The 15,866-nt window shown below is 47.1% G+C and overlaps 1 protein-coding gene across 50 annotated transcripts in view; it reads left to right on the top strand.

Annotated features, from left to right (window-relative positions):
* The window catches only part of MAP4K4 (mitogen-activated protein kinase kinase kinase kinase 4), a 151,394-nt gene that overhangs the window by 109,566 nt on the left and 25,962 nt on the right, over positions 1–15,866 (top strand). For 8 of the 50 annotated variants that reach the window (XM_081596897.1, XM_081596893.1, XM_081596868.1 and 5 more), the window contains exons 11-17: positions 61–133; positions 1,814–2,024; positions 5,966–6,127; positions 8,863–8,949; positions 9,503–9,691; positions 13,090–13,323; positions 14,276–14,382. In XM_081596897.1, coding sequence (XP_081453023.1) covers positions 61–133; positions 1,814–2,024; positions 5,966–6,127; positions 8,863–8,949; positions 9,503–9,691; positions 13,090–13,323; positions 14,276–14,382 — 1,063 coding nt within the window. Of the gene's footprint in view, positions 1–60; positions 134–1,813; positions 2,025–5,965; positions 6,128–8,862; positions 8,950–9,502; positions 9,692–10,535; positions 10,698–13,089; positions 13,324–14,275; positions 14,383–15,866 lie in introns of all 50 variants that reach the window. The other 42 variants (XM_081596885.1, XM_081596903.1, XM_081596902.1 and 39 more) reach the window with 11 other exon arrangements.

The following is a 15,866-nucleotide window of genomic DNA, read 5'->3' as shown; positions in this document are numbered from 1 at the left end:
CCTTACATGCAGCGTCACCATTTGTGAACTGACCTGCTCGTCCTGTCCTTTTCTTTACAGATGAAACCGAGTACGAGTACAGTGGGAGTGAGGAAGAGGAGGAGGAGGTGCCCGAGCAGGAGGGGGAGCCCAGGTAAGGGCAGGACGCTCGTGTCCCTGCTGGGGCTAGGGCTGCAGGGAACGCCCTTGTCATGTGAAGGAGTCGTCAGTTACTTTGAAAATGCCCTAATATCTTCCATCCTTCCATTCTTTCAAAGACTCTTGTGAAACACTCCCCCGCTCTGGAGCTACCTGCTGATTCTTTACTGAGACTGTTGCTTCCTCTCCTCACAGTTTGGAAATGGGCAGCCTGTGTTTGGCCCTGGGGCAGGGCAGCTTACCCATGGCGCTTCTTGCTCCAGGAGGTGTGGATGGAAAACGTCTTATAGCGTGTGACCCAGTCCTGCACAGACTGAATTGTCCTGCTCATGGGCCACTTAGGGCCTTCCCTGAAAACACTACAGTCTTCCCCAAAACACGTCTGTTTGGTTGGTTGGTTTTTCTCTTCCCACCCGTGTGGTCACCAGCATTCACTGCCTTTCTGAGGATGTGTTCTGTGCTGATCCATTCTGTAGTCTGTTTTGGCCCTCTCTGGCTCCCCAAGACACAGAGAAGCAGAAGGTTGAAGATTTGGTAGCAGGAACCTCATAGTGACTCGTTAATCAAGGAAGAGAGGATTTAAAAGCTTAATAATGGTCTTGTCTGCCTGGTGTCCAATGTAGCCGACTAGCTGGACACAAGGAGGGCCGGGAGTGTGGTTGAGAGACCCCATGTGCAGAGAATGGACGTTTGAAGAGAGTATATCAAGACAGAAGAGAATTTATTGGGGAAAAAAACTCCACCATATCTTTTTGTAATTACATGAAAGATTTGAATCCATTTGAGACAAATTTTTAGAGCAATGTGAACTGATTGCATGAGCAATATAATTGTTTGGGTTTAGGGACGTGATATAATGGAAGAGACAATTGAGGAAGATTTCTTTGCCATGTGATTCTGGGGGTTTGAGAGTGGAGAAATGACTCTTCCCTGGGAGACCAGCTGGGAGGGATGTGGTTCAATTTACCTGTTTGGTGGCGTATCCTTAGGACCCCTTGGGCTCAGCTGCTGGGAGTAGAGAGAGTGAGAGGGTTACACGGCAGGGAACAGGGAACCAGACGAGAAGGCCAGGATTGGTACATGCTGACGGTGACTCCGTTGTGACTACCTGTCTGGCCTGAAATGTGATGATGCTGTTCCTGGTGGGAAGTCAGGTGGTCACAGAGGGTCTAACAACGAGTGGAAGATGGTGGCTTCAGCTTTCCACTGCACAGTTTCGGTGGACGTGAGAATCCTACCTAGAGACGTCCTGTCAAATCAGACACCCAGGACAGCGTTTTATGGTATTTATGACCATATCAAAGAAAGATGAAAGGTGATGCTATTGAACTGTGCATGCTAAGTCGCTTCAGTCGTGTCCAACTCTTTGTGACCCCATGGACTGTAGCCCGCCAGCCTCCTCTGTGCGACTTTCCAGGCAAGAATACTGGAGTGGGTTGCCATTACCTTCTCCAGAGCCTACCTAGAGATGTCCTGTCAAATTAAACACTCAGGACTGACTTTTAAGGTATTGATGATGCAGATGAAGGAAGAGGTGAAGCTATTTTACTGTAGGTTTTAGTTATCCCCGTGGGTTTGTCTGTTGGGTCTCAGCGTGGGAGGAGCCCAGCAGATATGGATGTGGACATGGACTGGCTCTTGCCCCTGAAAGCCCCTCACGTGCTTCCTCCCGCAGCTCCATCGTCAACGTGCCGGGGGAGTCGACGCTGCGCCGGGACTTCCTGAGGCTACAGCAGGAGAACAAGGAGCGCTCCGAGGCCCTGAGGAGGCAGCAGCTCCTGCAGGAGCAGCAGCTCCGGGAGCAGGAGGAGTATAAACGGCAGCTGCTGGCGGAGAGGCAGAAGCGGATCGAGCAGCAGAAGGAGCAGAGGCGGCGACTGGAAGAGGTAGAAGAGGGTCCCGCTATCTAGTCACAGGGGCATCCAGGTGCTCTGAGGGCCTTTCTTCATCATCCTCTCCCCAGCTTGGCCACTCCAGGCGCTCCGGTTCCCTCCGGCAGGACCTCACATGCCCAGAGGCCCCAGGAATGTTTTTCTCTCCTGTAAGATCTTTAGGGACCTGCCCCGCCCCGTTACTCATCCTCTTTGTGCAGGTCGTGGGTGACATCACCTTGGGCCTGCGGAGGCTGTGTCCACTGCATTCTGAGTCGGTTGGCTCAGCCTTGACCTCGTTTCACTTTCACTCTTGTCCTCGGGGTCCAAGTTGATGTGTCATAAATATTTTCCTAGAACTTTTAGACCTTTCCACAGGAAAAACATTTTTCTGCAAATGCCTTCACTTGACGTACATTTAAGAGGGAAGGATAAAGAAAAGAATTACACTGGGCATAATACAAATGCTGTTTTGTAGTCTGGCAGTTGTGTGGGATTAGTTCTTTGTGGTGGACACTTTTTGTACCACCGGCTCCTTTAACTCACTGAGACTGTCAACACTGGTAATATGATTACTAGGGCTTCTTCCTTTTTAATTCTCAGAGACACTGTTCCCTATATTTCACTTGAGCCTCAAAAGACCCTTTTTCTTTTTTAATCTAATTTTAATTTGTTTTAATTTTTTGTTTTCTTGCCCTGGCTGCCATTTACCGTATACTTCACAGCTTCAGATTTCTCACTTATAGTAGTTTATTTCCATTTACTTCATCTTATTGTTTCACCTTTATCCTTGATGCCAGAAAAAGAACCCCAAAGAACAGTCAACCTATTGATACTGTACGGTGGAGTTTAATTTAAATAACAGCACATGGTGGGTCCCCCCCCTGCCGAAGATTTTTGTTTTTGGTATTGATTTTGTTATGGTATTGCTTCTGTTACATGTTTTGTTGTTTTGGGCCAAGAGGCATGTGGGATCTTAGCACCCCGACCAGGGATCAAACTTATACCCCTGCATTGGAAGGCGAAGTCTTAACCAGTGGATCGCCAGGGAAGTCCTCCCACACATGCTTTTTCCCAAGTTACTTAAGGGTACATTTTGTGGAGAAAACCTCTGCTTTGTTCTCTGTGTTATCTGGTAGCTCAGTGGTGAAGAATCCACCTGCCAGTGCAGGAGACGTAAGAGATGTGGCTTTGGTCCCTGGGTCGGGAAGATCCCCTGGAGGAGGAAATGGCAATCCGCTCCAGTATTCTTGCCTGGGAAATCCCATGGACAGGGGAGCCTGTCGGGCTACAGTCAGACATGCCTCAGTGACTGAGCCTGCGTGCCCACGTCTTCTATTAAAGTCAGTAAGCCAGTAGAGTATCTGTGAATGAACCCCACTATTATCAGCACCGACCTAGTTAGAAAAGTTAGACTTTTGAGATGAAAGCACTGCTTTTAAATGCCAATATGGAAAGAGAACTTCAAGATAATTAAAGCATAGTTGGAAAAGTACATATTTACTCAGGCATGCTTGGAAAAATTTAAGTAAGAAGGAAATATCTTTATAATTTGAGAGCTTGGAAATCACTTTACAGCATCATGCAGGTTTTCAATTTGTTAGATTTTGTTTTTAAAGAAAGAATGATTTAAGAAAATAAGAATGACATCAGTTTGAAAATACTTGAAAGGATTTTTATTATGTTTATCATTCTTAATGGGGTAACCTGAGCAGGCATGTTTCTCAGACTGTTGGGTTTTGTTGCTTGAAATCACAGGCATGAGGTTAATCCAGTGTGGACTGATGTTGCTGAGTTGGTGGCTGATGGTGTGTATGTTTAATTTTGGCCATTTTCTTTTAAAGTTCTATTGTAAAAGGCCAGCTTTTCACCTTAGTGATCTTTTAAGGTATTTATTTACTAAGGGCCTTCTTTAACCTTTGATAACCCCCCAGCACACACACCCCCCCTTAAGGGCCTGTTCTGACTGTAGTGGTTTGTATGGTTGGAGTTTAAATTTTGGCTCTTGATCCAGTTTACAGCTTCAAGTACTAGCACATAATGTGGAAGAGGAATCGGTAACTGCATTGTCCTTTGCCTCGGCCATCAGCCTCCCAGCCAGGACTTGTTTAGTAAGTTAGTCGGGAAAATGTACCATGTGCCACATTATCCTGTGGATTTTTAAGAAGTGTGTGGCTTATCTTACCTGTTAGACTTGGACGAAGGGCTGTGTCTGATTCATTTTGTGTTCCCATGATGCTTCATGAGTATTTCTCCAGTGGAGGAATCAGTGTTTGTAGCTTGGGTGTAAGTGTTCTGGAAGCTTGCACCCATTCTTCAGTGACTTTTGGGCTTGAGATCTCTTGACTTGAGTTCCAGAGCCACCTTTGTTGTTGTTTAGACGCTCAGTTGTGTCCAACTCTTTGCAACCCCATGGACTGTAGCCCACCAGGTTCCTCTGTGGAATTCTCCAGGCAAGAAGACTGGAGCGGGTTGCCATTTCCTTCTGCAGGGGATCTTCCCAATCCAGGGATCCAACCTGTGTCTCCTGCATTGGCAGGCGGATTCTTTATTGCTGAGCCACCAGGGAAGCCCTCTAGCCACCTTAAAGGACCTGGCAGAACATCTTTCGCCACAAAGGATGTGTTACTTTTTCTCTGAAACTTTCCCTTGTCTTCTCTGGAGACAGAAATTTGAACCCTGAGGCTGGTGTGAGGTGGACCCTTGACCTTATCTGGACTCAGTGGCTCTGCGGTGGGCAGGGTGTGCAAGCACCCAGCCCTGCTTCTGCTGCAGCCTGTCTGACTGACTTGGAGGGGAATTGTTACGTATCCACATGCCTTCCTCTGTTATGGTTCTTGAGCTACACAAAAAACTTGTTGCTGTTCAGTCACTAAGTTGTATCTGACTCTTGGGGACCCCATAGACTATAGCACTGCCAGTGCTTGAGACTGTTTAAATGTAAATTAACTTCAGTGAAATAAAATGAAAAGCTCAGTTCCTCCCAATTTAGGTGCTGGATAGCAGCCTGGGGCCAGTGGCCGCTGTGCTCAGATAGGGTACATTCCCATCCCAGGGGTGCTGCAGGCCAGTGTTCTACACGTTTGTGGGAGGAGTTGATTTGTACTCCACACGGTGGCCCTGCTTTACTGACAGAGGCACGTCTGGGGCCTGATGAGAAGTGGCCAGATGTGTGCCCAGGGTCACACTGGTACTCAGAGAAAAGGCTGTGAGAGCAAGTCTGGTGCCTCAGTAGCACCTGTTAACAGGATGCAGGGTGCTGTCTGGTTAATGATGGGAGTCAAGAGTGGTCCTCGACCTGGAAGCCTACCACCCTGTCAGCACTGGACAAGTGACTCGTGTTTTCTGAACCCGTTTCCTCCTCTGTGGAATAGGAGTGAAGGGCTTCCTAGGTTTGTCATGAGAATTGTAGTAGGTAAGGGGACATGGAAGGAAGATTGTCAGATACTTAGCACCATGCAGAACACAGAGTGAGTTTGAGCTATGGTGGTTTTTATATTCACAATAATAATCATGACATCTCTTAATTTTGTTGGGGTTGCTTCCTCTTTCCCTGATGTATGCTTCTTTTTTTCCTCTTTTAAGTATTTCTCTCTCTCTTTCTTTTTTTTTGCCCTAATTCTGTTCTCCTATATTCATTTCTCTACTTTTCCTTCTGACTTAAGAGCCTTGGGTAACCCTGTCAGTGATACTCAGGGGTACAGAATTCGCCATTCCCTCGTTGCTGTGGTTCAGTGAAGAGCAAGGAATAACTGATATCAAAATGAAACCCAGCTCTGACCTGTATTTATGAGGATGCTGGTGTGTGTGGGCAAGGGACAGCGTGGAAATCGTTGGCTGGTGGAGATGGGGTACCCCAGCTCCCGCTCTCGCATCTCCCTGTAAGCGGACAGCACGCCGTCCTGTGCACCGTGGCCGGGCAGTCTGCCGACAATGCGCCATCTTGACTTTGGCAGCAACAAAGGAGAGAGCGGGAAGCCAGAAGGCAGCAGGAACGTGAGCAGCGGAGGCGGGAGCAGGAGGAGAAGAGGCGGCTGGAGGAGCTGGAGAGACGGCGGAAGGAAGAGGAGGAGCGGAGGCGGGCGGAGGAGGAGAAGCGGAGAGTGGAGAGGGAGCAGGTCAGTCCTCGGAGTGTTCTGGCCGGGACTTTGGGACTTTGTCGTTTGGCAGAGTTGGCGGATTGGGGGCAGAAAGCACACATACACACACATGTGCACATGCACACACGCTCACATGCACACACAGAAGTTTAGGACTTTAGAGGTTTGAGAATGCAGAAACACAGTTGGAAGCATTCACTTTAGTAAATTGAATCTCTTGTCTTTACCAATAGATACATAAATCATTACACTTCAGACAAATCTCTGGAAACCAGCAGGGTGGTCTCCGCTAGTATGACACCTGAAAGATTTCTAAATATGTCCTCTTGGGTTTGGCTTAAATGCTTTGAACCTCAAATATCTGGATAATAAAAAGTGAAATTTAAAACCAACCATGAGACATCTCCTATGAAGAATGTTTGAAGCATCCAATGACTAACTGATTATTTTAAGATATATTTGCACATATTAATAATTCAGTGTGTACATATGTAACATTAGAATAACTGATAACATTAGCCAAACAAATTCCATGGTATTTTAGTGATATCTATAGCATGCTAATGTCAGATTAAGTTGTCTTCAGGAAGCTGATTCCTAAGCCACCTGTGCAAACAGAAACTGTGCTTTTTGTTGTCTGTGCCGTCTGTGTGAATCCCGTCATTGCTTCCCTGGCTTGCATGCCTTTGAGTTGATCGGTCTTTGTTATGAACTTTGAATAAAGGAAAAAGGATATGAATGGGGACCAATTTAAATGATACCTGAAATTCATGCTTAAGATGCTTATAAACAATGGTATTAGCATCCAAATTTGATTATTCAGCTACTATGCTTGAGACTCATCCTTTGTCTTGGGTTTTCCTAATGTTGGATCTACGTAACATTTTGTTGTTGTTGTTGGAATTTAAGTTATTCTATCTCTTTCTTTACTGACTTTGTTGGCCAGTTAACTGTAGTGTGTTTAGGTTTCATATTCTGACTTATACTTGGGGACTACAAAGAGGAGAAAATATACGCTTGAAAAAATTAAGTCACCGAGGGATAATTGTTGAAACTTGATTGGGAGAAGAGGGTGTGACTTTAATACTAATCTTCAGTGTTCTAATAGAGTCATTGACTTTCATGTATAGCAAGTGTTCATCAACTCTTCTTTTATAAAAATAGCATCAAAGGTCAGTTTTATTCCAAAATATTCCCCGTGTCAGCCGTGCTGTAGAAACACATCATTTCTGTGTGAACATGGGTGTCTGTATACATGTGTCCTTGTCCAATTGTCCCTGTGATGTGAAGGCAAAAAACAAGCGATGTCCTGACTTGAGCTTGCAGCTGTGATTCATTTCTGTTTGGTTTAGAGAAGTGGGGAGCCAGCAGTCAGGGTCCTCTCAGTCATTAAGGGGCGGGGGGTGCAGTGGTGGGCACACACCCCAGGGCAGATCTTGGCCATCCTGGGGGCCTCGTGCAGGGGAGCTTCCGTATCCAGGACTGGAGCCTGGTTAGAATCCAGTGGCCTTTGCCCAGTGGCCTGTGGATACACTTAACCCAGCTTGAATTTTGGGGACTAAATTTGCTTTGTAAAGAAAAACTTCCTGAAGAAATTTATGCTATGATTCCTGCTCTCTAGTGTTCTCTCTGCCTGCTTAGCCCAGCAATATGGCTGCTTTTAAGGTGTGCGGTCAGCGGTAGACACTGTAAAGAAAAATCTGAAGAATCGGAATTTCAAAATGAAATCTCTCCTCCCAGACCCCTCAGTCTACTGCTTTACTAGAGTAGTGAGCTTTTCCTCTGTTGAAAGGGAGCATTTTATTTGTAAAATCTTTGTGCTTTTCGAAGTAATTTCATGTCTATTTCATATATGAGCCTCATAAAAAGTCCTGAGAGTTGGGAGAGAATATTCTTGGTGCTCATTTCCCAGAGAGAAGGCTGAGAAAGTAAGTGGGTGGCCGAGGCCTTGTGGGAAACTCATCTGATTGTTGGTAGATCAAGGTCTCCTGATTTCCCATCCCATCAAGCACACAGCCAGCTCCACAGTTGGGATTTTCCTCTTTACATCATGTATTTTGGATGTGTTTGCCTGGTTATTTTTGTTTTGTTATAGAGGTTTATCATTCTCTTCCCATTGAAAAGAAGTCACCCCTCCCCATAGACACACACACACACACAAGTCAGTTTACCCCATAGACACACACACACACCCATCACTGTTCATCTGGGAGAAGTCTCCTGTGTCTGGTGTTCCCATGCCAGGACTTTCAGAATGTACTCGTTGTCTTTGTGTGTTAGAGAAAAAAACAAAGCATGGTTGTTTAATATTAAACAGTTTTTGGTTTGGGATTTTAAAAATTGGCAATTCATGCTTGTTATAAATAGTAACTAATTATCAGACATATATTAACATGAACACTCTGGTCTCCTCATTAGACTCTCCGTTGCTCTGGGCTTACCTTCTGAAGAGGAACAGCCTGGTCCTTTCAGAGTTTCTGTTTGTGTACAGCAGCCGCATGCAAACAGAAAAACTCACCCATGCCTTTGTGGTTGTCATTGGCGTGCATGTCATTATTTATTAGACTCCCTAGGTCTCAGAGGCCAATTCAAAGTTGCTGGGGGGATAGCCTTGGCAGTGGGCTTTTTCAGCCATTTGTGACTAGATGAGTCACCCCCAGACGGTGGGGGCAGACAGCTGTGGGCACCACATGAAGGGAGTCTTGACGCTTCCCTCGGGGATCCGCTGATCGCGGGTGCTCTCTGTGCGACAGGAGTACATCCGACGGCAGCTGGAAGAGGAGCAGCGTCACCTGGAACTGCTTCAGCAGCAGCTGCTCCAGGAGCAGGCCATGCTACTGGTAACGCCCTGCGCGGCCCCGCCCCATACCTAGGACACCCCAGGCTGGGCAGGGCCCTGCCAACCCCTGGGCCCCTGTGGCCAGTGCCACAAGGCTGGCCAGCTCTCACGGACACATCCTCTGGGCTCCCACTGCTGTTGGGCACACCTAGAGGTGGCTTTTCATCCCCTCTTTCCCGTTGCTGAGTTCCCTGTTCTCATTCAGTAGATAAGGTTTTGCACAGCACACCTCACATTTGGTGAGCAAGCTAGGATGCTAAGAGTGGAAGGTTCAATACACATGCCTTAGAGACTTTTACCTAGACTCTTCCAAGTGTCTTTTGAAACCACCGAAACCAGCTATTTCGGGGGAGGGGTTTCTCTCTATCTGTCCAGTGACCTTATGCTTAGTGGCACGCGGTCAGATTTTCCTGCAGGTAATCTGCCATTCTGTGCCCTGGCTGTTTTGCTTTGTCACGAAGCCAGCGTCAGCGCACGCTGTCCTGGGGAGAAGTGGAGCTGGGGCGAGGCAGCCCCCCCGGGGCCCTGGACTGAGTGTCCCCTCTCCCCCTAAGGAGTGCCGCTGGCGGGAGCTGGAGGAGCACCGGCAGGCGGAGCGGCTCCAGAGGCAGCTGCAGCAAGAACAAGCCTATCTCCTGTCTCTACAGCACGACCCCCGGAGGCCGCCCCCGCCGCCAGACAGGAGCAAGGCCAGCCTGCACGAGCCCAAGGCCCAGCATGAGCCCGCTGACCGGGCCCGCGAGGTACGGCACCCCTCGTCCTGTGCCCTCTCCAGGGAGTGGCAGGTGGTCAGGGGAGGAGTGGCTCGGGGCCGGGAGGGGCCCCTTCTCTGCTTGGTATTGTCTTGAGAGGACCCAAGCACCTCTTTGACGGTTCCCAGTCCCCTGAACGCTGACCTAGATAGGAAGACAGGAGGTCGTGTGGCAGCATCCTTCTGTCCCTATCCACGGGGGGAGGGTGGGCTGGTCAGCTGTTATCCCAGACTGCCATGTGGATGAAGCGTCCCAGGGCCCGACTCACTCGTGTTTCGGCGATAAGGGTTTATTTTCTGAATTGGGGCATGTGGGCTGCCAGGGCCTCTGGCAGGGATGTGGCAGAGCAAGATGGTTGCTAGGATATGAGCAGGATGGACTGGGCGACCTGTAGGGTATGGATGCTGGCCCATGGGGGACATCCTCCAACCAGGCCCTCCCGTGGCACCTTCCAGGAGCAAATGTCCTGCTTGTTTGGCAGTGCCTTGATCTTTGGTGGAATGAAACGTGCTAGATTCCTGGTGATACTCGGTGGCTTTAGTTGGTTGCAAGAGATTAATTTCCTTTCTTGGCTTATCTTCACATGCACTCCTAGCATCCAGCTGGTGGGTGGAGGTCTTAAAGGCTGCCTCTCTAAATTTTGATCTTTGTGAAGGTTTCTTGATCCTGCCTCATCGCTGTCCTGTGCTGTCTGCCTCCATCTCTTTTCTTGTGGTTGAAGAAAACAGAAGGCTTCTCCTTAGGGTCCTTCCACTTGCAGGCTGTCTCCAGTGTCTCTGCTTTTTTTTTTTTCTCCTACTAACCCTGAGTTCTGTCTCCTGATTCTCTGACACAGGTGGAAGATAGATTTAGGAAAACTAACCACAGCTCCCCCGAAGCCCAGTCTAAGCAGACGGGCCGAGTATTGGAACCTCCAGTGCCTTCCAGATCAGAGTCTTTTTCCAGTGGCAACTCCGAGTCTGTGCACCCTGCCCTGCAGAGACCCGCCGAGCCACAGGTAGAGTGGCCTGTGGGCTGTGTGGGTCAAGGAGATGCTCACAGAGGCTCAGCGAGCCACCAGCCTGCTCGAACGGCTCAGTTTGGTTTGTTTAGTAAGAGAAGACATTAGCAGAGTGAGTTTAGACTAAAGAGGACCTGGCCTCCGTGGGTAGGGAAAACCAGGGCCCTCTTGCACAATTGTGCTTGCTAAGAACATCTAGATTCAGTGATTTCTTCTTTCTGTCTAACTTTTCGTCTTCACTGACTCAGATGTTCATAAAGCAGTGCTTCCTTACTGAATACAAAGACTTTTCCGTTTAGGTCATAGAAAGTTACTGTTGTAAGTGTGCAAAGGGAGACCTTATCTCAACCTGGGGAGTTCTGTGAGTGAGAGGCCCTGAAATTCTTTTATTTTTTTAAATTTTTATATAAATGTACATATTTTTTTGGAGCGGGAAAGGGGAAGGAGACTTATCAGATTATCAAAAGGTTCAACATCCAAAAAGTTTACGACCCAAGTGGGTTGGGTGAGGGTTTCCCTGAGGTAGGTCAGGGTAGAGGTCACTGGGTCGGCCTTAGCATTAGGCCCTGCCCAGCTTTGGGTTGAGGGGACCTCCACGCTGTCTGGAGGATAAAGCAGATAGCAGAGATGACCCGGGTCAGAGATCTCAGAGACCCTTAAGATGCTGGTTCCCACTCTCACTGAAGATAGTTGACTTTCAGGCATTTTGCTCCCTGTAGCCATGCAGTCCAGAGTATTGGGCACCAAGTCCTTGAGCCTGAGTTTAGCTGTCAGCTGCTGTTTGCCTGGGTTGGGGGACAGTAGAGGTAGTGGTGGTGTTCAGACAAACCCAGATGAGGACTGGAGCGTACTTTACAGTAAATGTCCTTGATTTGGAGTGGTTTTACAGTGAAAAGAAGACGTGGGGTTAAGCTCCGTGGGGTCAGTGTTGGGAAGCTGGTGTTTATGAGATGAGCAGTGTCCTGATTTACAGGAAAACTGACCCAGAAGCCAGTGGGCAGCTCCAGAAAGTGAGGAGTAGAAACAGAAATGATGTAGAGGAAAGCAGGAGGGATGACAGGGGAGAGGAAGACAGGGAGCATAGGCTTGCTGAAGGTTAAACTTCCCCTAAATGGAAAATCTTTATGTGGCCACTACCAGTGTAGAGAAAAGGAGTTCCTGCATTATGTAGACTAGTTTTTATACTGATGACTAATTAACATAGTGCCTGGAAATAGGCTCTATTTTCCCTTTTCTGTCTAAAGTGGCTTTTAGCCAAAACCTGCACTTATGAAAACATGATTTGGGGAAAACCTTTTTTCATGGAGGACTTCACTTTAAAACCTATTTTTTAAGATGATGCTTTTAGTTACATGCTTTCCCCCTGGAAATTTTAAATATTTTGGAAGCCTGGGATTATACTAATAATGGAACTTGCATGACTCTCACATAGAAATCACGAACTTGGAACTATTTCTAGATCTTACACCTGGCAGCATTGAATCAATCCTGATTGAATATTTCCAGTTCTCATCAAATATGATGATGTAATAGCTAGAATTATGCAAATTTTAATACTGGACCATTATTTTAAAACAAAAAATGTAGTCTTAAGAAAATACAGATTGTTTCAGAGATGGCTTTTCCAGTTTAAAAGTGACCAGATGGTTTCAGTTGCCAAGGCACTATCTTATTTCTTCCGGTGTCAGGTAGACGGAATACCCTCTCAGCAGTCCATTTAGGGAATTCCACTGCTGACTATTTCTAAAGAAATTGAAGTCTTTTTTTTTTTTTTCTTATTAGTATAAAGACATGTAAAGTTTTCAGGGGATTGGAGTGTTTTAAGTTGTGGGACAAAAAAGAAGGAAAATGGTTGGTGTATTTGACAAGCTGGCTGTATTTAAGTTGAATTTAAACAAGCTATCGGAACACGCGGGGTTGGTCTTTGCACAGTGACCCTGTGACTCTGTTGTAACCTGCCCTGCCAGGTCAGGGAGGGTGGGCAGACAGGTGTGCACGCGGGGCGTTGTCCATCCTGTGGTCTCCCCACTCTCTGCCTGTCCAGCTGCTTTGACGCAGAAACGCATGCCACACATTGTCCATTAGACAAGAATGCTTTTTTTTTTTGGTCTTCACATTTACTGCTCTCTGTAACGTTTGTCTGGGTACTCAAAGTTTTCCTTATAAATGTACATTTGTTCTTTTCTGCATACTATGCTGCCCAGACCACCTTGCGCGTGACCCCCACCCCCACCCCCAAAGCATAGCTGTTGTCCGCTTGGCTGACCTAGTCCCAAGCCGCCCCGTGTGGGTCCCCCACCACCCCGGCGCTCTCTCTGGATTTGATATTTACCAGAAAAGCGTTTTCTGCAGAACGCATTGAATGTGTTGTGTTTTGTTTTCTCGGAAGGTACAGTGGTCCCACCTGGCATCTCTCAAGAACAATGTTTCCCCTGTCTCGAGATCCCATTCCTTCAGTGACCCTTCTCCTCCCAAATTTGCACACCACCATCTTCGCTCTCAGGACCCCTGCCCACCTTCCCGCAGTGAGGTGCTGAGTCAGAGTCCTGACTCTAAGGCGGAGGTGCCCGACCCAGCCCAGAAGGCTTGGTCTAGATCAGACAGTGACGAGGTGCCTCCAAGGGTAAGGAGCAGAAAGACAGACGTGTGCTGCTTTTTCCTTTTCCTTATTTATTTATTTATTTTTTAATTCCTGATTTCAGTGAAGGGTGTGGTGACGTCACCAGAATTAATGGGTGATGAGATGGCAGGTGAACTTCTTGCAGTGGGGAGAAAATTCTGTAGTGAGTCAGTCACGTTCAGCCTTCAGCCAGTTAGCTCTTCACTGGTGTTTCTAACTCTGTACTGAAACACAAGATACCAAAATAATTTAATAAGAGTACATCTACAAAGAATATGCATCTAGAACAGACAGGATCAAAATATATTTTACCAGCTGTCTTGTCAAGCTTATACAGAAGCTATAAATGACTCTGCACTGCTAAGTAATATCAAAATTTTTAGGAAAGATCTCATAAGGGAAAAAACGAACATAAATGTTTCCCAAAACAGACTTTTGTTTAAATTGAGGGATTTGGGGTTTTTTGTTTTTTTTTTCTTCTTTCAATTTTAGTGTTTTTGAAATTTTGGGTTTGGTCATTAATGTTGAAATTCAACAAAAAGTCACAGTTTAATTTTTTTTCCCCTCCACTCGGAACTTGCTTCCTCTGAATATTTTCTTGCTTCCGACATCCTTTGTTTCTTGCCCATCCATTTGTAAGCCATTGTTTGGTTTCTTTGAGCTTATTTCCCTGATTCTCACATTATCTCAGCAAAATGCTTTTGTATGTCCCCTGCCACCATGCCTCAGTGCCAACATCATTCAGATGTGACGGGAGCATAGAGAGGTGGGCCTGGTGCCTCTGACCACGTTCTCTCTTTCTGTTGTGTCACTAGAAGGCAGAGAGGACCAGCGGGCGGGGGTAGGAGTGTGATAGAGGGGTGGCGAACTAGGACGACCTTAGAGGTGATCGGTAGGAAAGCCTTTGTTCTTCTCATGTTGTCAATAGTTTAATTGCTGTATTTGGTACCCAAAGGTCCCTGTGAGAACAACGTCACGGTCCCCCGTCCTGTCTCGCCGGGATTCCCCACTGCAGGGCAGTGGGCAGCAGAATAACCAAGCTGGTCAGAGAAACTCCACTAGGTAAGTGGCGAGCGAAGCTTTGGACAGGTCTGTGCACAGTGTCCTGCAGTCTTTGGAGGATGATTGCTTTACAATGTTGTGTTGGTTTCTGCCATACAAAAATGTGAATCAGCTTTAAGTATACAGATATCCCCTCCCTCCTGAGCCTTGCATAACGTTTTTTGTGCTCTTAAACGTGGAAGTTCTGGGGCAAAGAGGTGATCCATTTTATTAAAAAAATGCCATAAAATCCATTCACGTGAGTAACGTCAAATTGATCTGTGGGGGAAAGAGATGAAACCTGACCATGTACTGTGGCAGTTTTAAGATGAAAAATCCCTGCCTCTGGGAGTCTTGAGTGAGAAGACCAGCAGGGAAGGGGGTTTCTAAGGGAACTGTGACCTGAGAGGGTTTGTTATCCAAAGGATGTTGGGGGGCCCTGGGAGTGGCATAGAAATTACACATAGGCCACGGGAGAAAGACAGTGGTCAACTTTGAGTTGGTGGTAAACTTATGGATTAATCACAAAATGTTTTCAGGTTCCAGAGCTGTTCTATAGAGTAGCTGTTAGCCACATGGGTGGTGGTAGTAGTTGAGTCACTAAGTCCTGTCCAACTCTTTGGACCCCATGGACTATAGCCCACCAGGCTCCTCTGTCCATGGGATTTTCCCAGGCAAGAATACTAGAGTGGGTTGCTTTTGCCACATGAGGCTACTTAAATTTGAAGTTTGTTAAGATTACATAAAATTAAAACTTAATTTCCTGAGCTGCACTGGTCACATTTGAAGGGCTCCGTAACCTCATATAGTTGGTGGCGACTGTGTTCTCCAGTTCAACAACTCACAAGACGTCGTGTGAAGGGTTTTGTACCCTGATCGTCACTGAGCCTCCAAACTTGGTGTCACGGGATAATCCGAGGCAGTGGAATGGGTGACAACCCGGGAGCTTCATGGAGGACTTTCTCAGCTGTCAGTGGTCAGGGTGGGCTGCAGGGTTCTCCTGCGCCCGAGTCCATGTGTTAATTCTTAACCTAGAAAACCGGTGCTGTGGTGTGTCCACAGCAGGGGTGTGCCACAGCCCACGTGCTGTCACGCTTCCAGCCCAGATCACGGGAAAAGGACAGCAGCAGGTACTAGAAACAGTATGATTTTGTGTGTAATCACGTGGGTGGAATTTTTCATAATAAGAAACTGAGTTTGTAGCTGAGACAAAAATAGTGACACTTCTGGACGGAACAGTAGCATTTCCTCTTCACACCCAAAGAAGATTCGGGGTCCACTAATGGTTGGATGGGCTTTTCTGGTGGCTTAGTGGTGAAGAATCCGCCTGCCAGTGCAGAAGATAATGGGTTCGATCCCTGGGTCGCAAAGATCCCCTGGAGGAGATAATGGCAACCCGCTCCAGTATTTTTGCCTGGGAAATCTCATGGGCAGAGGAGCGTGGCAGGCTGCAATCCAGGGGGTTGCAAAAAGAGTCAGACATGACTTAACAACTAAATAATAAC

This window comes from Giraffa tippelskirchi, chromosome 4, assembly GCF_054371585.1.
Source record: "Giraffa tippelskirchi isolate mGirTip1 chromosome 4, T2T-mGirTip1v1.2.pri, whole genome shotgun sequence".
NCBI lineage: Eukaryota > Metazoa > Chordata > Mammalia > Artiodactyla > Giraffidae > Giraffa > Giraffa tippelskirchi.
This window is presented reverse-complemented; position numbering and strand designations above follow the sequence as displayed.